Source organism: Dermacentor variabilis, chromosome 9 (genome assembly GCF_050947875.1).
Source record: "Dermacentor variabilis isolate Ectoservices chromosome 9, ASM5094787v1, whole genome shotgun sequence".
In the NCBI taxonomy this organism is placed as follows: Eukaryota; Metazoa; Arthropoda; class Arachnida; order Ixodida; family Ixodidae; genus Dermacentor; species Dermacentor variabilis.
The window spans coordinates 101,514,982-101,536,814 of NC_134576.1; the positions used below are offsets into that span (position 1 = coordinate 101,514,982).

The 21,833-nt window shown below is 44.6% G+C and overlaps 2 protein-coding genes and 1 pseudogene across 2 annotated transcripts in view; 2 read left to right on the forward strand and 1 right to left on the reverse strand.

Moving 5' to 3' along the window:
* The window catches only part of Ns2 (nucleostemin 2), a 29,220-nt gene extending 25,374 nt beyond the window's left edge, over positions 1-3,846 (forward strand). The window contains exon 13 of the mRNA XM_075668855.1: positions 3,686-3,846. Coding sequence (XP_075524970.1) covers positions 3,686-3,835 — 150 coding nt within the window. The 3' untranslated portion in view covers positions 3,836-3,846. The remainder of the gene's footprint in view (positions 1-3,685) is intronic.
* Positions 3,847-13,480: 9,634 nt separating this feature from the next.
* LOC142558684 (U2 spliceosomal RNA) lies at positions 13,481-13,662 on the reverse strand (annotated as a pseudogene).
* A 2,903-nt stretch (positions 13,663-16,565) lies between these two features.
* Positions 16,566-21,833, forward strand: part of LOC142558475 (1-acyl-sn-glycerol-3-phosphate acyltransferase epsilon-like) — a 44,258-nt gene continuing 38,990 nt past the window's right edge. The window contains exons 1-3 of the mRNA XM_075670607.1: positions 16,566-16,582; positions 17,393-17,594; positions 18,581-18,659. Coding sequence (XP_075526722.1) covers positions 16,566-16,582; positions 17,393-17,594; positions 18,581-18,659 — 298 coding nt within the window. The remainder of the gene's footprint in view (positions 16,583-17,392; positions 17,595-18,580; positions 18,660-21,833) is intronic.

A 21,833-nucleotide genomic window follows, 5' to 3' on the forward strand; every position in this document is an offset into this window, starting at 1 on the left:
CCAACGTTACAGCAGGCCTTCAAAATAATTGTCTTCATTGTGTTGAAGACTAAATGTGCAATTAATATTCGTTCCAGTGAAATTATACATATTTATAAAGGCTTTCTTTTTAATGCTCTGATTGAACAGTTACACATCTAACTTAATCATGTGTCAGCACAGACATTCTAGTGGAGCATGTCAACTTGTTTTCTCCTTCAGGCCACACCTCCTCTCTGAAATTGTGTATATATACTAGCAACTGAGAACATGCCTTCTGCTTGTATATGACATTGCAGAAAGAAGGAAGGAAGGAAAAAGTGGAGGTTAACCAGTTTAGCTTAACCGGTTTGCTACCCTACACATGGGAGAGGGATGGGGGCGATGAAAGATGGGGAAGGGGGAGAGAGAGAGAGAGCACACAGCACACACACACCGTCCATTAGAGTCCATCAATCTGGCATGGTACGTGATATCACTGTCACAGCCGCTTGTCCAATCCCGTCTCTTTCAAAAACCGAAGTAGTCCCTTCGTCGCCTTCACCTGCGATGTCTTCTGTCAGCGGCATGTGAAAATCATGTCGAGGGACAATGGTCTAGTGTCAAGGTGCGCTAAAACGGATGCCAGGGACTGTCACTGAACATTATATTCAGGACAGTCGCACAGAATGTGTTTCAGCGTCTCCTCGCAAAGACAGGCATTGCAGAGAGCGTTGTGGGCCATTCCAATGCAGAATGAGTAAGATTTCGTGAAAGCCACCCCTAGCCATAAGCGATAAAGCAAAGTCGCCTCTCTTCGGCGAAGTCCACTTGGCATATAGAGATGCATCAAAGAGGGCAGGTGGTATTGACGGTTGCTCTGGTTGGTCTGGCTGTTTGGTGTGCACCATAGAGAGAGCGTGATCTCCTGTGCAAGCACTCGAAGTCTGCTAGCTGCGTCAGATCGTGAAAGCGGTATGGCCTCTTCTTGTGCGTCTTCAAGATCTGCCTGAGCGGCATTATCGGCGTCTTTGTTTCCAGTGACGCCGCAGTGACTTGGCAGCCACTGAAACATCACGTGGTGTCCTTTCTCCTGTGATGTATGGAGTAGGCATATAATATCGAATATGAGCTGTTCGAATGGCCCGCGACACAGAGCTGACAGTACAGATTGTAGGACTGCTTTTGAGTCGCTGAAGATTGACCATTGTCGAGGTGGCTTCTGATTGACGAAACGAAGTGCAGCGCGAAGAGCAGCTAGTTCAGCAGATGTCGATGTTGTTGGGTGGTCAGTCCTAAAGCTGATGGTAATAGCTTTTGCTGGGACAACCACAGCACCGGACGAACACTGGGTGTTTGTGTAACCATCAATATAAATGTGTTCACTGTCCGCGTACCTCTCGTGCAGAAGAAGCAGAGACAGTTGTTTCAGCACAGGCGACGACAGTTCAGACTTTTCCCGATTCCTGGTACACTGAGATGGACTGTGGGGCTGATAAGACACCAAGGAGGTATCGATGGTTTAGATGCAGCAGTGAAGCCCGAGGGATGTTTGTCGCTGTACTTGATGATAGTTTTCAAGAATGATGATTGGTGCCTGTCTGAAGGTAGTGCTGCAAGGTGGTGATAGGGGCACGTGCAAAATGTCTGATGTGCATTCTCAGGGCTTCCACCGTAATGTGAGTTTGCATTGGATGGTCCCGAGCAATTGCAAGAGTTGCCTCTGTTGACGTGCATCTGGGCAAACCAAGGCAGACTCTGAGTGCTTGAGCTTGTGCTGCTTGCAGAACACGAATATTTGTCTTGCAGGTGTTGTTCAGTACAGGTAGACTATATCTTAAAGAACCGAGAAAGAGAGCTCTGTAGAGTTTAAGCGTTGCATCTACTGACATCCCCCACGTCTTTCCTGTCAAGTATTTAAACAACTGGGAAGTTGCTGTCAGGCGCCGTTTCATGTAGGCCACGTGCGGGCTCCAACTGAGGTCGCGGTCGATAATTACGCCAAGAAATCTGTGGGTTCTGACGTAGGAAATGGTCTGCCCATTGATTGAGATGACATAAGGCGTCATTGGTTTGCGAGTAAATGCTACTAGTGTGCATTTTTCTGGTGATATGCTGAGTCATACCAAGTCATGTGACCTTGTACTATCAGCATGGCAAAGTGTACCATCTGCTGCGATGGTGCGGAGGGGTATCCACCTTGCGCTCTCAGTGACGTGCGTACTGCGAGAATGCATAGCGCATGGCTTGAGACACGCTGGAGAATGATGTCAAAATTATGCAACAGTGATTACTTGTGGTATGTTGCATAGCTTAGAATTATCAGTGTTCTTTGCCATTGCTGGTTCGACAGTGACTCAACTGTCGATAGTATTGATAGTGCTGTCACTAGTTTTGCATCACTACTACTTGTAGTAGTGTAGTAGTAGGCAGCTACCGCTATAGATGGTTGATCACCGCGCATAACTGAATAGTAACATGGCAGTGCTAGGCCGCCCCCGTTTCAATCGGAATTCGCTCGTGTTACTTGCTTTCTGTCCCGATGGTGACAAATAAATGGTAAAATTATCCATCACTTAGCCTCACATCACACTGTGGACAAAGTGTTAGCGGTGTTTGGTGTTATTGTTGACGCTGTTAGGCCTAAGATGCCATGTGGGCCGCAAGGGTCTTTTGATTTCAGCATATTTGGGGTGGCTCCACAACATTTAGAGCTGGTCATGCAATGGTCATGTGGAATGTTCTAAAATTATTCACTGCATCATTAATTAAAGTATCTGCTGAAGCACGATACACGATGATGGTATGTTGAAACGTAGATCACACAGCACATGACCACGGTTCCAAGGCAGCGCATGCGCTATGGGCCTCGTGTATCACGGCAACGTATAGGATCATGCAAAGCGTAAATGCTCAATTTCCACGGTGCGCAACATTAAAGCGGCTAGCGGTGCATCAGACCTTGGCATTTGGCTCGCGTTTTGTCCTAAAGGTGGCCTTTGGGTGCAAGAAATGTTGTTCGAAGTTACCGCTGTCCAGTTTTGGGAGTTCGAAGTCGCGGGAGGAGCTTGTGTTTCCATTAAAATTTTCCAATTCTTTTTTTCATTTTTTAAGATTCAAATGCATTCAACTGCGCCCTGGGACCTACCAACCAGTTCGATTTATCCGTCAATTCGAATGAAGAGATTTTCATATATGCACTTTGTTCCACTTCTATATATGTAGTTCAAGGAATAGAAGCACATAGGAAAAATAACAGGACTTTACTGACGTTTCGGCCATGAGACTGGCCTTCATTGGAGACCGGCCTCTCCAACGAACGCCAGTCTTGCAGTCAAAACATCAGTAAAGTCCTGTTATTTTTCCATACATGCTTCTATTCTTTGAACTACTTCTGTGCCAGAACCTGTGATTCTATGCTTCACTGATTATATATATATATATATATATATATATATATATATATATATATATATATATATATATATATATATATATATATATATATATATATATATATCGCTTTTTTTTCTCCTATCACAAAAACGCCTTTGTGATGTTCGGCATAGTATAATTAAATGTAGAAGGTTTCAAGTTATTCAAAAAAAACAAAAAATGAAATAACACCTTCTACGTCTAGATATGCTGTATGCCAAGCATCACAAAAGGGATACGAGGTAACTTTTTGATCTTGCAATGTGGCACTTGGTCTCTCTCATTCTTGCAGAAGAGGAGAAAAATGGAGGCTAAGAAGGTACGGAAAGTGGGCCACCACTTCTACGACTACGCCAACGTGAAGAACCGGGACAGGACCAAGGCACGCAAGAACCGACAAAACCAGAAGCTTCTGTCTCGGAGAAAAATAAAGGCAGTGTGATAATTGTGCAATCTATTTTGACTCAAATCTTTGTAGCTTTGAGACAAATACCAAAGTCAGCAGTAAACTGGCAGGTTACTTTTTTTGCAGCTCTCTCGCGGTTTGCTTAGCAGAAGAATGTCATTAGCTGACAGAGTTGTGACAGACTTGCCATCTTCAGAGAACGACTTCGGTATGGCATTTGGAAGATCTTGAAGTAATGGCTTTATGTTCTATTTTTGTGACCGCTCAGTTTGGTTTGCTTGCTTGCGTAATTGATGGTGTTGAACCTCCAAATCAACATAGAGGCCTTTAGGGCACCGTGTAGTTGAAGGTTCAGGATTCATTTTGACCACATGGGGTACCTACTATACACCCAGATCTTGGTACACAAATGTTTTTCGGCTGCGCCACCATAGCAATACGGTCCCCACGGCTGGGAATGAGGCTGCACAGCGTTGCTTGACGACAGCCAGAGAATGCAGTTAGCCCACCAAAAGTGCACGTGCACTCTGTGATGTGCACTCTCAGATGTGTTGTCATGGGAATGAGCGAACATAATTGGCTAGGGTATCTATGCAAATGTGCCTAGCTGGATAAGGGTGTGTTCGGCGCGGTATTGTTAGGTTGCGTTCAGCCTCAGCCAACATTACTAGAACCAACTTCTAGTAACACCGGCCTCAGCATAATTACAATGGAGGAAAAAAAAGTAATGCTTGGAGCTTAACATCAGGCAGCTATATAGCCTCGACAAGGCTATCTCCTCGGAAACGGCCTCCAAGGCTCCCCAAGGTCAATCTCCAAGTCCTATCGTCTCGTTTGGCTTTGGGTAAAGGGCTCTGCAAATGGCCGTCGTACCTGTCAAGGCAGTGCTCAGTTTGTGGTAGCTTTTAGTGGTGGCTGTGTCCATTCAACCACTTGGGAGCAGTTCTTTGCAGGACGTTCAGGAAGTCTTTCTTGTGTTTGCCTGAGTTTCGTGTGCATGCTTGAGCTGCGAGAGTGACATCTGGAGGCCTTTGTTTCTTGAAATATCTCTTTCCATATGTACTGCAGTACTACGGAGGAGGACGCGTTTTGCTCCTGGTGTAAATTTCTGCAGCGCGAAGCAGTGATGTGCGGAAGGAAAGGCAAGAAACGGGTGAAGGAATGGTAAGAGAAGGACAAACATGAGCACTAATTGCTTCTATAGTCGCTCCTAACAAGTAAAAGCAGTTGCCTTGTCTGCTATAAGGGCTGCGTTAACTATGTTTTGTTCACACATAGTGGTGAACAGCATAGAAGGACAGTTAGACTGGCTTTTCTTCAGTGGGATTCCCGAGGTTTGTCATTTCATCAGTTTGCGAAAAGTTATTGCGAGCAGTAAAAAAAGGGGACCAGAAAAAAAACAGCCATGTGCCAAATTGGTAGTACATGTATTTGCTGGATGATGGACAAATTCCTTAGCATTTCAAATAAAACGCATCAAATAAAAAATAGATAATTATGCATCAAATAAGAACAGCTAGACTAATGCGGTTTAACACAAAACGTAATTTTTGGATTGCTGCGTGGAGATCATCTATTGAATACCATTAAAATGCAGCCGCAGATATATCGGGCAGACGGGGCGCTGTTTAAACAAAAGGCTAGGGGAACACAGAAATGACTTAACTAGAGGAAGAACCTCTAACTTAGTGCTGCACTGCAAAGGCTGTGGCTGTCAGCCTCACTTTGAAGAAGGATGCGTGCTGGATTGCCATCACGATAAGAGAACGCGGGTAATTGCAGAGGCATATTAAGAAATTTGGCAACAGGTATATCAGTCAACCATCAGTGGCTCTACACAATAAGGAATGCACACTTTTCAACCTATGCCAACCGTAATCCTGTCTGGTTTTTACCGCTGCTTTATTAGCCTACTGATGCGACTTATGTCTCTGACACAGTGTTCGATAACCATATCACCTTGCATACAGCGCTCGTGTTTGTCCTTCTCTTGCCGTTCCTTGGACCCTTTTTTGCCTTTCCTTCACCACATCAGTGCTTTGCGCTGCAGAAATTGACACCATGAATTTGAACCAACTCGCCCACATCGCTATTCTTATTCAGCACGTTGCTCCCTTTGTCTCTAGCTGAGGTGCTCTAGGCGACAGCGGATGAATGCTCTGAAATAATCTCGTTCTCCACTCGTGTTTCATGGTGCCGCATCAAAGCATTGCCCTCATGATGGGAGCTCCTCGGATTCAACTATGTGTGATATATTTTAATGCAAAACATTGTTTGCCTCATTCTTGGCACTTTGCAGTCGGTAGGCAGATAGGTTCCTGTCTCGTCTCGCTTTAATAAATAGAAAATAATGTGTAGCCAGTGATGGAATCGAACCTCTGCTGTGGATCACCGCAGTCTGGTGCTCTAACCACTAGGCCACGAGTGCTTTTTTACTTATTTTTTTATCGTCACAATGAACAGCACATGCGCAGCAACAGGTACATCCGGGGTACCAGTCTAGAAACTGGCTTTGCACGTTCCGGTTAAAATTCACGCACTTTCAACAATGCTTCAACTCTTGGGAGCCGTTCAGGCTCTGGGGTTTGAAAACAGCACACAGTTACTGATGCTGAATATAGCATTACCGGCTTCACATCTATGTCAGCGTTCCTAACTTACATCCTGAATCATCAAATGCTGTGAGGCCCAAGAGCATAATGAAGTCAAATGAAAGAGCATCCTCATTTTCAACTGGCAAAAAGCTTATGCCAAGCATGTATTTCTGGGTTGTTGCAAAGCATTCTTCTTTTGGGATATCTTGCAATGAAATCATAATAAAGATGACCTACTGTGGACACCGGACTACAATTGCACGTATAATTCTCTCATTACAAAGTCATCCAGCTGATAGAAGCACTCGGTTCGTGCAACCCATACCACTTTCTCGTCGTCTTTCCTCGTGTGGCAGCTCGTGCTTTGAGGCGCCGTGTCCGACTGCAGTATCTCCGGGACTGATCCACTTTCCGCAGAACATTCCTTATAGCAGTTTAGGTTACAAATAAACTGTGTGACGTACCGACTTCATGATCGCCCGATTTAATCACGTTTGAACATTTCTTCGTCGGAGTTCAAATGCCATCGCCAGCTTAACATACACACCACACGACATAAGCATAGGTATGCACGATTGTATTACGCGTACTTGCTGACGACATCACAATGCATGTTTCTCTCGCTTACGCTTGTTCGCTATTAATGTAGAGCCCAACAATCACCATGTGAGCTCGCATTGAATGGATGGCATGGGTATGATTTTTGCTGCCATATGTTCGTCTTCGACGTGGTTGTCTGCCGTCGCTTGGAGATACTCAGATTATTTTTCGCATTCCACCTAATTAGATAATTAGTCTTGATTATTCAATGAACTTCCAAAATATTATAATTAGATGAAAGGTGTCAATGAGAAAATTGTGCAGCAACGTGAAAAACGCCTGTTTTTCCGAGCGTGAAAGAAGCCCGCGAATACACACAAATTGCCGCAAGCGGCCAGTCACGTGGCACTTAGGCTTGTGTTCGTGGGCTGCTTTCACGCTCGGAAAAACACTTATGTAGCACGTATCGGGTGACAGCTTTTTCATGTTGCTGTACAATTTTCTCATTGACACTTTTAATCTAATTATTATATTTGGAAAGTTGATTAATTAAGTCTACCTGATTAGGCAGAATGCAAAACATAATTTCAGTATCTCCAAGCGATGGCAAACAACATTACCTTGGTTCTGTCCAGTTAATGGCATTTGCACAATTATAAAGTTTGGCTAAAGTTACGTGGGACACCCTGTATATGTCCATGTTATACCAACAAATAAATAGTGTACTTGGATTAAGGTTCCGCCGTTCGAGGACTAAGGGCAATAAATCTGAAGTGTTCTGCTCGTGCGTCTGCAGAGAATGTGCTTTGCCGACTTTGTCCATTCTCCGGGAACAAAGACTGCATGCGGGACACTGAGGGTGGCGCCACCATCAGTGTCTAGGTCAGGAAATAATCGAACTGACAACTACATGAAGCCGAATGGCACGCTTTCATGTGGTTCCCATTAATGCTGTCTGGCAACCTGGCACAAAAAAAAAGGGTGGAAGAGTCGCCTTATTAGAGAGCCTTAGCGTGTCCAGTATTCTGGTAAATGCAATCGGACTGGGCCTTTAACTAAATGAGCGAAGGCGTTAATGTGAACGACGTGCCAAGCGCAGCCACATTGTGGCGTGGAGCTCAGTCAGACGAACACAGCTACTACTGCAATAACCAAATGTATTCTACTTCGCTGATGGCATAAATTTTCGGCAATAGAGTAATGTTGCTGCCGGAAATTTGTGCCAGTAGGAAAGTAAAATACACTTGGTTACAGTAATATTAGTTGTGTTCGTCTGGTAGAGCCCTGCGCCACCAGGTGACTGCACCGTGCAGGAGGTTCTAAAGCCGTTCATGTTTGTGCCTCCGCTCATCTGGTGAAACGTCCGGTCCGATTGCGTTTACCTGAATACCGGACGTTAGAACTATCTATTGCCGTTGTTGGCAAGCATCGTTTTGGCATGCAGATTTTCTTCTTCAACAGCTTCTTGAAGCCGTGCTTCGTGAACATGGTTAGGGTCTAAGTGTTTCACTTTTGTTCCCCATTACAGTCTCAGCAGGCCTTAGCCATGGTGGTGTGTCTGAGGCTGCGTGTGATATTCTTCAAGCCGGAATAAATTGGCCAAGTCAACAATTACAAAGTCACAAAGTGGTAAATGATTCCTTGACTGTCACCATTATCTGTTTCAAAATTATTGATGCGTAGAGTAAATAGCTGAATGAAGTACCTCTATCTATTAAACCTAAATTTGATATGTTGATTACTCACTATTCTTTCGTTCCGAGTTTTCACGTTTTCTGTCTTATTGTTCCATGTATGTTTCGTTATTTCTTTGAAGGGCTTAATTCGAAAACCTTTTTCTACAAAAGAACACTTTGCCATTGGTCGCCAGCTTTCGCAACTATATTTATGAGAAAGTAGTGCGAAATTGACGCAGTCACACGAGAGCCTTCATGCGTTTTCTCCAACAGTCCATTCCTTGGCCTACCTCCCACTGTGTGTACTCGCCATATGATTGCGATGGCAATCATTCGAACACTCCATGTGCATTTATGCCGTCGGCGTCACCGTAATGTTCCTTATAAAGTCCAAGGACGATAAAATCGTCACCGCGCGCCGTATGCTGTTTGCAGGAAGCGCGCAGTCTTCCCCTCCTGCGATGTGTGCCATGCTGCTGGCGAAGAGTCATGCGTCTGCGTGGTGCTCCCAAGCGAGATAGAGGACGATCCCATCGAGGCGTCAGCCCCATGATCGCGTCCGCCTTCATGGTGCGTCGCGGCCCGGCTGTCCGTGCCGATCACGACGTTTGGCTCGCGTAGATCGTTTCTCCCTCCGAGACACCGAGTTCTTTGGTTCGTTACGCTTGCTCAGGCGCACGTTTCGTCTTTGTGTGACTCAACAGCGTGCCGAGCGAATGAGTGGGCGGGGAGAACGGGGTGCGATAACGCTATCGCGTTCCACTCTTGAAGGCGAAGCTTAAGCGTCCTCCAAGTTTTTTGAGGATCAGCAGCATTATCATAACTGCATCGTTTTGGCGTGAAGAAGAGGATGAACGACGACTAGGAGGTGCCACCTATTTGTGATGTGCTAGAGTCTACAAATCATCTATGATGACATCTACCCAAACAATGCAATACTTATCTCACTTTTTTTTTTAATTGAAGACGCTAAACGAAAAATAATAAAGTTCTGCTCACAGAAGCTTCAAATTACTGTGACAAATAACCAATTTCAACAAGTTCATAGACTATACAGGTACAGTAACGTTAAACGCAGACCAACAATAGCAAAATGAACCCTTTTCAAGGACAAAGAAAACATTCCTATGTCAGCATATACAAACTCAAAGGAACGCGATTTTCTATCATTGAAGATTTCTCTCCAGCTACACGGAAGGCGAGGAGGCAGCTCATTGCATTCGCCAATACACAGAACAAAACAGTTCAAACTAACACTTGACAGGCTGCGCGTAGACAACAAGACGTACATGTACATATTTAATATATCTACTAACTCGGTTATTTCTTCCAGTACACAGCTCAAGGGTATCACGTGCCTAAAGAGCCATAATCGGTCTAACTACTATCATGCCTTTCCTCCGGTATCATTATCGTTCACTAGCATTCGAAACCTTGTGCGCGCAAACGCGACCAGTTTTCTTCCTTCCTTGAAGACAGCAAATCTGACATACCAGCATTAAATGAAATTTGGTCGTATCCGGATATCTGTGATGAAGAGATAATTGAATCTGTTCACGATTTTAACATTTGCAGGTGTGACCGAAAAGATAAAAGAGGCGGCAACGTCCTTATATCAATAAAAGCAACACTTCGGTCTTACGTAATTAACTCACACTCTAACCTAGAAATTATCTAGACTGCATTCATCTCCTCATCTTCGCAAATACTTATAGATCCCTGTTACCGACCTCCAAATACTACTAATTCATTTATTAACGACTTTCACAACAGCATGGATTCAGTAACGAAGCTTCATCCGTCTGATGCCATTTATCTTTTGGGACACTTCAACTTTCGTCTAATTGACTGGGTTAACTTATCTTCATCGTGTAATACTTCAACGGAATTTACCAATTTAACCTTATATTTTAACCTGTTTCAGATAGCTATACAGCCTACATGGGGTAATAATATCTTAGATTTAATTTTAATTCTCACAACTGCCCCTGAGACAGTTGACCAAATTGTGTCTATTAATGGTTTTAGTGATCATTCCTTACTGCAAGTAACTCTTAACGTACCCTCATCTTTAACAGGTTTTGCAGAAACCTGTTGCAGAAACGGGGCAGAAACCTGGAGGCTTACGAAAAGGGTTCTACTCAAATTGAGGACGACGCAACGAGCTATGGAAAGAAGAATGATACGTGTAACGTTAAGGGATAAGAAAAGAGCAGATTGGGTGAGGGAACAAACGCGAGTTAATGACATCTTAGTTGAAATCAAGAAAAAGAAATGGGCATGGGCAGGACATGTAATGAGGAGGGAAGATAACCGATGGTCATTAAGGGTTGCGGACTGGATCCCAAGGGAAGGGAAGCGTAGCAGGGGGCGGCAGAAAGTTAGGTGGGCGGATGAGATTAAGAAGTTTGCAGGCGTGGCATGGCCACAATTAGTACATGACCGGGGTTGTTGGAGAAGTATGGGAGAGGCCTTTTCCCTGCAGTGGGCGTAACCAGGCTGCTGCTGCTGCTGATGATGATCCTACTAAATATACGCGATTATAATAAAGTCAATTACAACGTTAAAAATTCTGAATTTGATATATTCTTTTCCCACGAAGTGTTACCTTCATATCATAGTCGGTCGGTGGAGGAGAATTGGATACTCTTCAGGAATAATATGTCTGTCTTGGTTAATCAGTACGTCCCTCTCATTAAGATAACCAATGATAAATCTAACCCATGGTTCACCAGATCCCTACGCTGACTGAGAAACAGAAACAAGCGCCACAACGAAAGTGCTAAACGCTACCGCACGCAAGAAGCTTGGGACATATACAAGGAAAGCTTAAAAAATTTATTGTTCTGCCCTGTCTTCAGCTAAAGATAAATGCTCCACTCACGACTTACCATCCCTTCTAAAATCTAATCCCAAAAAGTTCTGGCACATTATAAGCCCAGCTCAGGACCACAATAATATTTCTTTACACAACAACAACAACGCTCCCATTCCAGATATTCACTGTGCTTTGACTTTCAATACTTACTTTTCTTCCATATTCACCACAGAAGATCAGCCTGATCTGACGGATGTATCGGAACTAAAGTACCAATATATTTCGCCTACAGAAATAACAGTTGAAGGTTTCGCATGCCTAATAAATAGCCTTAAGCTAACCACATCATGTGGCGCTGACATTGTTTATAAAATTCTGAAAAACACCGTCATAGCGTGTAGTAAATTTCTGTCTCACATCTTTAGGCAATCATGAGAGAATGGCCTGCTGGCCTCAGACTGGAATGTAGCAAATCTCATACCCATATTTAAGTCAGGTAACAAATACTCACCGGAAATATACTGTCCAATAATATTAACATATATGTGCTGCAAAATGTTAGAACACGTAATTGCATCAAATGTCTATTCACCTGGAAGCCAACAATTTTTTTTATTTTCTAATCAACACATTTCGGAGGAACTTCTCATGTTCGCCAATTATTCGGATTAGCAACCGATTTACATACTAAAATGGAAGAGGATGTATAAATTGGGCTTTCCTAGACTTTTCAAAAACGTTCGACCTTGTAGCACATTGCTGTTTGATTTTGTAATTATCTGCTATTAAGTTAGATTCTCTTACACTAGCATGGATTCGCAATTTGCTATCTAATCGTCAGCAATTACCAGCAGCTAATAATGTTTCCTCTCCTCCTTCACACGTTACTTCAGGGGTACCACCAGGGAGCGTTCTTGGGCCAGTTCTGTCTCCAATATAAATTAATGACTTACCGAATAACATTTACTCACACGTGCGCATTTTTGCAGGCGACTGCGTTCTTTATCGTTTCATTAAGGGTGCCGATGATCGTACAATCCTCTAAAATATCTAGAACTTATTTCCCTTTGGTGGGAAGCTTAACGTTTCTAAATGTAAAATTACCTCTTTTAGCCGCAAACATATTAATTCAACGTTTTTTATCACATAAGTAACAACAGTATTTTGCATGATACTGAATATAAGTATCTTGGTGTTAACCTAACTTCGACTCTTTCGTGGTCAACGCACATTGCATATGTATATGCGCCGATTTTTTTTTTTAGATCGTTAGGGTACATACGCCGGAAGTTACATAATTCTACTAGAGATATTCGTAAACTAGCTTACCTAAGATTTGTTCGGCCTCAGCTTGAATACGCTGCATCCATCTCGTCTCCCCATCATAAATATTTGATCGAAAAACTCGAATCGATTCAGAATAGGGCTGCACGTTTCATTTTACGTTGGTATGACTATAATGAAAGCATAACACAAATGAAACTCGACCTCTCACTACAGCCCCTGCATAATCTTCGTGATATAGCTCTGCCATCATTATTTCATAAGTACGTCCATAATACGGCGCCATCAGTTCTGCCTCTTGAAACTCCTCATTACAGGTCACAACGGTTGTACAATCGGATCATCTTCATGCCCATCTACGGAAAGACTAATTCATTTAACTACTCCGCTCTTCCAAGAACCATTCGCCTTTAGAACGACCTTCCTAACACCATAGATTATGAATGTGACCAACATAATTTCCGACCCCTTCTAACGACGCATTTTTCAAACTCTACATTACGTATTATTTTTGTCATTGCTTTTCCCGTTATTAATGTGCGACTACGCATTAAATGCTGTTTTCTTATAGCCTGATTATATCCGGCTCGCTCTGTAATTCTATTGATTATATCTTAGTGTGTGAAATTTTTGTTGTCGAATGAGCTATCGCGTTCAAAAGCATACCTTGTACATATAGTAAAACTATATTACTGTATATTATCGCATTTTTTACCGTGTATTTTGACTCGTTTGGCTCGTTTCCAGCGGGTCGATGTCCGTAGACCAAAAACCGTGGGCCGATCCCGAAGCTAGCGCAATACCGGGCCGACCCGCGGCGGAGGTGAAGCAGGCTTCAAGCAGTCCGCCAACTTGCACAAGTAAGTTTAGTATCTTGGGTCCAAATAGAACCTGTATCAGATGTTAAGCTGGTAAGAACAGACACCACACTTCGACCCGCGTCGGCCGTGTCTACGTTCGCACCGCCCTCTCTTTGTCGGCGTTCCAAGGGCTTGCTCATCTGCTTCCCTTTCCTTCCGCTCTCCCGTGGTGGCGGTCCCGTCGAAACGCCACGCGCGTCTAGTCTCCTCGGGATCCTCGGGGTGGCGGTCCCGTTGTCCACGCGAATGCATACAAAAATCGCGGTAAATGAGTTCGTACCTTTGTTCAAAATTCTGTGTCACCTCTGTGCCGTGTGCTAAACAACTTCGCCGGTCATCCATCTTCACCAATTGGAGTGGCTCGCGATTTTTGTATATGTATTCACATATGTATTCAAATTACTGCATATGTTATAATCATTCATTGCACTCTCCCCCCTTACCCCAGGGGCCTGTAAGGTATGTTTAAATAAATAAAAATATATAATAAATATATTAAATGGACTGTTACGAGACAATTTATTGAGTTGTGACAGACGCTTCACACTGTGGAGAAACATCTGGAATTGGCATTTTCTCTCCTGCTCTAGACTGGTCATTCTCAATTAGGATTCCGGACTACTTATCCGTATTCCTGGCTGAATTTCTAGCTGTAGTACTAGCCTTACGCAAGCGAAATTCATCAACATCGACGGTATTCATAATAACGTGTTCTTTATCATTATGTTCATCGCTCACAACAAATGGTGGAACTAACCTTTCACGTACATTTCATTTTCTACTGCCTACTCGGAGATAATCTCTGGTTAACCTGCCTGTCTTTCTTTTGCCTTTCTCGCTCTCTCTTTCTCTACCCACATAAATATAATTGGATTACTTTGGGTGCCTGTACATGACAGATTGTTCATGAACGAAATGGCTGACAGTCTCGAAAGAGCGACCCTCGAAGGCCCTGTACTATCATCACTCCCTACATCAGTTTACCTCACTGCTGCTAGATTCAGGAGATATGCAACTGCTCAAGATTTTTCGAACCCAGCTATAGCTAATTTTTCAGAATATCGACACCTTCTATTCCCTAGGCACAAAAATTCTTTTCACGCCAGAAAAACTCAAGTAATTTTTACCCGATTACGTTGTCGAACACCAGTATTAGACTTTTATCGTCACAGAGCTGGCCTTGCGCCCTTCCCCTTGTGCCCAATCTGTCCAGAATATGAGAGTAGAGGTCAGTTTACAGCGAAGCTGTATATGGCTAGGGCATTTCCGTCGTCTGCGAACTAGCTCGTTGGCCCCCCTCAGCGCAACCGCGTGAATGTTCTCCTGCCACTGTTCACGTGTTCGTCGTCGACGTCTCCTTCCACAGCTGGCTCCGCCGCAACTCGGTGTTTAAGGGGGCATTAGCCATTCATTGGCAAGAGGAAACTATCGTCGTCGTCATCATCATCAACTATCATCATCAGCAATGTCTCGAGAATCGTCGTCTTCTACTACAGCTGACTCCGCTGCCGCTCATCATTCCAGCGTAGAATTTCTCTTCTGTCGTCGTAATGGGGAGGTCGCGTTAAACATTTTGTTTTTATTTACGGTGATATGAACCATTGCTTAAGGGGGTATGAGCCATTCATTGTCTTATGTGACGGACGCATTTAAGAACAAAGGTGATACGAGAATGTGTGTGCATACCTATCGTCGCGATGACCACCGATCAGGACAATAAATATGTTCGTACCTGTGTTCAAACTTCAAAATTCTATGTCACCTCTGTGTCGTGTCCTAAACAGCTTCGCCGGTCATCCACCTTCGCACAGTGGAATGGCTCATAACTTTTTTCTAATTCTGCCTCCGTTTTTCTTCTTTAAGGAAGAACATTTTGGAATCAACGTTCAGACAGCTTGGTTTAAGCTTTTACATTCTGGACATTCTTTTTCTTGGATGCTACTCTCCCGGAAACTGACACAGGGATGTTCGCTCAGCCGTGGAGGAATTCAATGTTGTTTCAGTGAGATTCCCTTAAATTCTTCGTATGTTATGTTTATTCATTTCCTCTTGACAGTTTTACCAATTTTAGTATGAACAGCATCTTCCTAATACCATCCGAATCTTGGCCAGTCTCCCGCAGTGGGTACGCGCCATCGTAGAAGGCAATCCAATCCAACTCAGCAACGCTTGAGGCAACAACAACAACAACAAACCTATAGCGTGGGCCCTCTCAGTAGTGGACGTCCTCTGCATGCCTGGCGAGTGCGGAGTCCAGCAACTGAGGGGGCAACCATGAGGTCCATGTGAGTTCGCTAGCTCCGCGCATAACGATGATCTGCATGTAGACTGGGACGCATGTCGATTTCCGTGCAGAGGCCGCCTCTGTGTGCCACGCAAGGCTCGCTGTCCAAAAAGGGAAGAATATAACGATTCGAGACACGTATGGGACGCTCGAGCCGCGTGTCACAGTCCGCGACGAAGCACCCTCAGTTCTCCGGTCGTATTCTTGTGGAGGCGAAACAAAGGTTGCGCCAGCCGGGGCCCAATGTAGAGAGTAATGTTTCTGCGCTAGCAGAATATATTCCAGTCTAGAGTTTTTTGCTTTTTGAGAGCTGTAGATAACACCCGCTTTCATTTTTCATGATCATCAGTAACATTCTAGGTATCCAAGTTAAATCATCGGCCTCAAAGCCTGCAACACAAAGTCACCAAGATCACGCAGCAAGAGTTTCCAATCAAATATCGAATAGGAAAATTGTGAGGAACTGTTCTGCTTCTTCTCGGACTTGGGTGTTGTTTAGTGCCCCTGGTGAAATGGCGTTGGTCCGGCTTCATAACGCTCGTCGGGCAGTCGGCACCTGGAAACAATATTCTTCCGCTTCCTCCTTTTTGTTGCGATAGCAGTTACATGGACACTCAGACGAATTCCCGTCGTCGTCGGCGTTGTCGTGAGATTCCGTAAACACTCAAGTGCGATAAGATCGCGGTCGCGCACCGTATGGTGTAGGCGCAATGGAACGCATGCGAAGGTGAGCCGAGAAGGATGGTGGTGGCCTGTTGCGGCAGCGTCTTCTCGGGCGCGTGAGGGAGGAAAGTGGGGAGGGTGCGCGCGTTAGAAAGGGCATGGAGGGCGTACGCCGTCGCGCGTATTTGCTTATACTCCTACCGCGGCTGCGCATGGCGCGGAGGCGCGCATCCTGTCTCGGTGGTCATCTGCGGTGGGTTCGAAGGCTAGCCGACCATGAGATTGCTGATGGCTTCGTGCGCGCTGCGTTCTTGCGCGCCCGATTGGCGTTGGAGCGAGAGGCAGCACGAAGGGGAATCGGCTCACCGCTGCTGCCGCTCTTCGTCATGCCTGCGTTCTCACGGCGAGTGTTCACGGTCATCGAGCGAGATGAGCTGCGTTCGGCTGCACTCTTAAAACAAATGTACACCCTTTGGGGTGAATATTTGCCACACAGCGATAATCGTCATCTGTCTTGCTTGCGTTTCCTTCCTTGAAAACGCTGCACTCGCTACTTTCCTGTCCAGAATGCTCTATCATGCTGATAACGGGCATGCAGCTCGCGACTTGGAAGTGCCGGGCTCGCCGCGTTAAAGAAAGGAAATGCGGACACGACAGATGACGATTATCGCTGCGTGGCAAAATGGCGTAATTTTGCTCAGGAGTATGGGTGCGCGAGATATCATGCTTGTCACCATAGTTAGCAAGGAAACGGTTACAGCAATTTGTACAGCTAATAAAACTATACTTAATGCGTAGAGCTGTCTCGTAATTTGCTATCGCAATCAACGCTTCACCTTTCGGATGAAACCGCGGCTTTTTTTCACGCACGCAGCTGCGACGTAGTCAAGCTGTCGTTCCACATCATAGTGTTGGTGACGATGGCGGCGCCGCTGTTCCTCTTGTGGACCGTGTGGCGCTTGCTCACGGGCCTGGCGGCGCTGCCGCCCCACGTGTACCAAATGGGCGACGACATGGTGTTCCACTTGTGCCAGAGGCTCACCATCATGCTGGTAGAGGGAGTCGTCGGCATCAAGGTGCGAACAGGCGGCGCGATCAAGACATCCAGATTGCTTGTCAGTCGCTTTATTGTGACGAGCTCGTCACCATTCGGTTGCCTGCCTCGGTTGCCATATCTGTAGCGTGGTCCGACACGCAGCGGGCAACGAATAATGGTCAGGCGCTGCGTGACCGCTTAGATCCTGTGCGCGCTTATGCAGAGCTGTTGGTTTAACAAAGTGGAAGAAAATTTACGTTGCGCTACAGCGACTTTATATAGGGGGCTGATTCATAGATAGATAGATAGATAGATAGATAGATAGATAGATAGATAGATAGATAGATAGATAGATAGATAGATAGATAGATAGATAGATAGATAGATAGATAGATAGATAGATAGATAGATAGATAGATAGATAGATAGATAGATAGATAGATAGATAGATAGATAGATAGATAGATAGATAGATAGATAGATAGATAGATAGATAGATAGATAGATAGATAGATAGATAGATAGATAGATAGATAGATAGATAGATAGATAGATAGATAGATAGATAGATAGATAGATAGATAGATAGATAGATAGATAGATAGATAGATAGATAGATAGATAGATAGATAGATAGATAGATAGATAGATAGATAGATAGATAGATAGATAGATAGATAGATAGATAGATAGATAGATAGATAGATAGATAGATAGATAGATAGAATTACAACCACTGCGTTATGCGGAGGTTGGGAGTTCTGCTCTCTGCAGGGGCAATTTTTCGTTAACATTTTGTAAATTTTCGTGATCCTCATTCATAATTATGTAGAGGAACAGCTAATTTCCCATGTAGTTTTCTTTACTGAATTGCCTGTTGCCTTCGTATATTTAACAAATATCAAGTCACCCTGTGCAGCCGATTTTTGTCGCCCACCTGGCACATTGTCACTCGTGGAACATTTTGTTCTTTCCCGGATTCCGCCACCTAATGGTGCCAGTACGCTTACGTTGCTGTGTCCGCAGGTCTTGTTTCACGGAGACATCGGAGACATTGTGCAGAGGAAAGAGCGGGCGCTCTACATCGTCAACCGCCAAAGTTCTTGTAAGTACACATAAAGGGACGCTGAACAACGCCGATAGCAGATACCGCGGTTTACCTGCTGTAAGACGCAACAATGTAATGACAATGTTGAGTGCTGGATATAACTGTCGCACGAATTATTCGCATCTGGACTATCAGTAAATTTAAGTACACAAATGACAAGACTGAATCCGTTTGGACTGACAAAATATTCTTTGAAAACTCTATTTTCAATAATTTGTTGGGAAATTATTCATTTCCGGCGATCGAAAAGCAGGCCCAACTTTCCTTCCACGAATTTCGCCACGGATATGTTAGCGCATGTACGTCAACGGGGCGTGATGAATTTCAAAGCGCGCACGCACGCACGCACGCACGCACGCACGCACGCACGCACGCACGCACGCACACACACACACACACACACACACACACACACACACACACACACACACACACACACACACACACACACACACACACACACACACACACACGCACACACACACACGCACACACTCATATATCACGAGTTTCTTCATATTGCAGCGTAGTCGTTCTTTTGCCGATATACAGTGCAACAGGCCCCAGTATAGAGGCTGTCAAAATTCATGGTGTCACGGTGACTTGACGAGGTTACTCCGGTAACTCCGTCATTTCCGGCTCAACAAACCTTCTCTTGCGGTAACAGGGGCCACTTTTGCTCTTGAAGAAGCCATGCTTGCAGCTTAATATTCTATTTAGTGCCCCTTTAAGGAGCCGGCGTCAAAGCGTATGGGGTTTGTTGTTAACTTACACCCGAGCGTTATTCTATTTCGAGCGCCCTAATAAGACATGAGTTGAAGAAGATACACTGATGACCTGTGCATATCAAATTTTGCTTTGTGTCTGTATTAAACGACCGTTGTCCTTTCGCAGTGCTTTAAATGTAGTTTCGACGCTCAACAATGAGAACCGCTTCAGGGGGCCTTGCAAGATATCTTAATATGACCGTCACCAGGCCCCGTCGACGAGTAGTTTGTAAAGCTCTGCCTGGCGAGCCCCTATTGCATGATTTTTTTTCCTAATCTGTTTTTTTAGAGGTGATAGGTGAAATTTAAACAGTACGTCGCCGAGATTCCAGGAGGCGAGCTTCACTGCCAACGTGGACACTCTCTCCCTTTGCCTCGACTAGCATCCGTGAATGACGTCCCTTCCATACCAACCCCCATACCGGAGCCGAGGGATCGGATTGCATCACGTTTGTTTACGTCACGAGCCCCGTCTCCCTTTCTTTATCGCTTCTTTTTTTTTTTCTAGATTTTTGCAGCGCGCCGCACTTCCAGTGGCGTTTCCGAGCGTTCCGCATTGGATGATTTACCGGTCACGTGCTCAATTGGTGACGTTGCGGGCAGTGCGTCTGACGTAGAGGCGTTTATGCCTGTGACCTTGACCCCCTGGCAGAAATTGCAGCTGTCTTCGTGCCGTGCAGTGGTGTGACACTTCGCAGAAACGATCTTCAGCACGTCATCTACTCAGCGCGCTTGTCTGTTCGCAAGGCCCCTAATAGTAAAAAACAACCGTTTAATTCGAACCATTTTATTTTCGAGTCAAGCCAAGCGTTGTCGTGTATCTGGTATCTGGCTTCTAACGCGAAGCAAACAGTTCAAAGAAAGAAACAGCGGTTTATATAGCCATTTTCACATAAGTTCTGCCCAAATTACATTAAAAGGTTTGTGTTTCAAAAGAAAATTTGTAAAACTGAATGATTGACCATAACATCATCTTGTCTTTTGAGAAGCTGGTTTGCATCAAAGGCCGGGCGCCCTTGCATTAGGTATGAGGTTGCACATCGAATAGTGCAAGGGTCAACGCTGGGGCTATACTGTTTTGATGAAGTCGCTACCAAGGGATCTCCTTCCTGAAAACCCAAGATTAAAATCTCCCGAAACACAATTTGTATACATCACAAGAACATTTACCCACCCGTAGGAACGCGTACAACTGTGGTTTGTATCGATACCGACGTTTGCATATGAGTACAACGTAGCGTATCGCACATGCGCTACATCTTACTCAATACAGCCAAAACAATGTAACAAACAAAACAGTAAACGGTGTCTGCTTGACAATGGCCTTGCCTACAAAAGCACTTCTGCAGTGTACATGCAAAAACATTGTCATCCTCGAATTAGTGAATGACACCCGGGGCACCACACAAGTACACAGCCTCTACTCAGGCAAACAAAATTTGGGCATCATTGCGACCACAGGAAAACTTCGCGTCGTCAGACGGTTAGGTACGGCGTTGACCAGAGGCGAAGGAACTCGGCTTCCCGAACTTGAACAGCTGTTCTATTAAATGACCCCATACTATCACCCGTAGTTTGAGAAGTCTGAGGTACGTTGCTCTATTTGATTGCCTGAACTGTTCTGCAATGTTGCGGAAGCGCTACAGAGCGTAGCTAGCGCTGTAGTAGACGAGACTTGCAAACCGATCTCGTCGCCATGGTGGCCGCACGGTTCATATTGCGCCAGCCAGTCAGGCTCGCTCATTTACCTGACGTCATGCAGTTTCGCGTGTTTGTGAAAACCGTTTACTCAGTGCTGGTCGGTCTTTGTGTCACTGATTTCAGGCAGAAACCTGAACGTCTACGCAAAGTTTACGGGTGATTCTGATATCGCTGCTCAGCCAAAGATGAGCATTTCAAGTGTAACATTTTAGCTTGGAACAACTAGCTGCTATTTTCCAGTTAGCGTAGCATTTACATCAGAAGAAGCAAAGTCATTAGGCTGTGAGCGGACTCCAGCTGGCCTTCATTCAAGGGTGAAGGGCGCACTCCGTTTTTGTGGGTGGAGCTTGTATGTAATTATCAGGGTCTCACGGATTATAGTATAGCCGCATGCAAATTTCGATAGACGCACATACCTTGTGGCATTGGGCATGTGTCACTGGCCTATACATCTCATCTATATATATATATATATATATATATATATATATATATATATATATATATATATATATATATATATATATATATATTGTCTCAAAGTGTTTGGGGCACCTACGCCGTAACCTCGGAAATTCCCCTGACAATATTCGAAAACTAGCTTACCTTCCTTTTGTTCGCCCACGACTTGAATTTGCTTCCTCCATTTCGCCTCCCTATCATAACAACATGGCCACCATATTAGAATCCATCCAAAATAGCG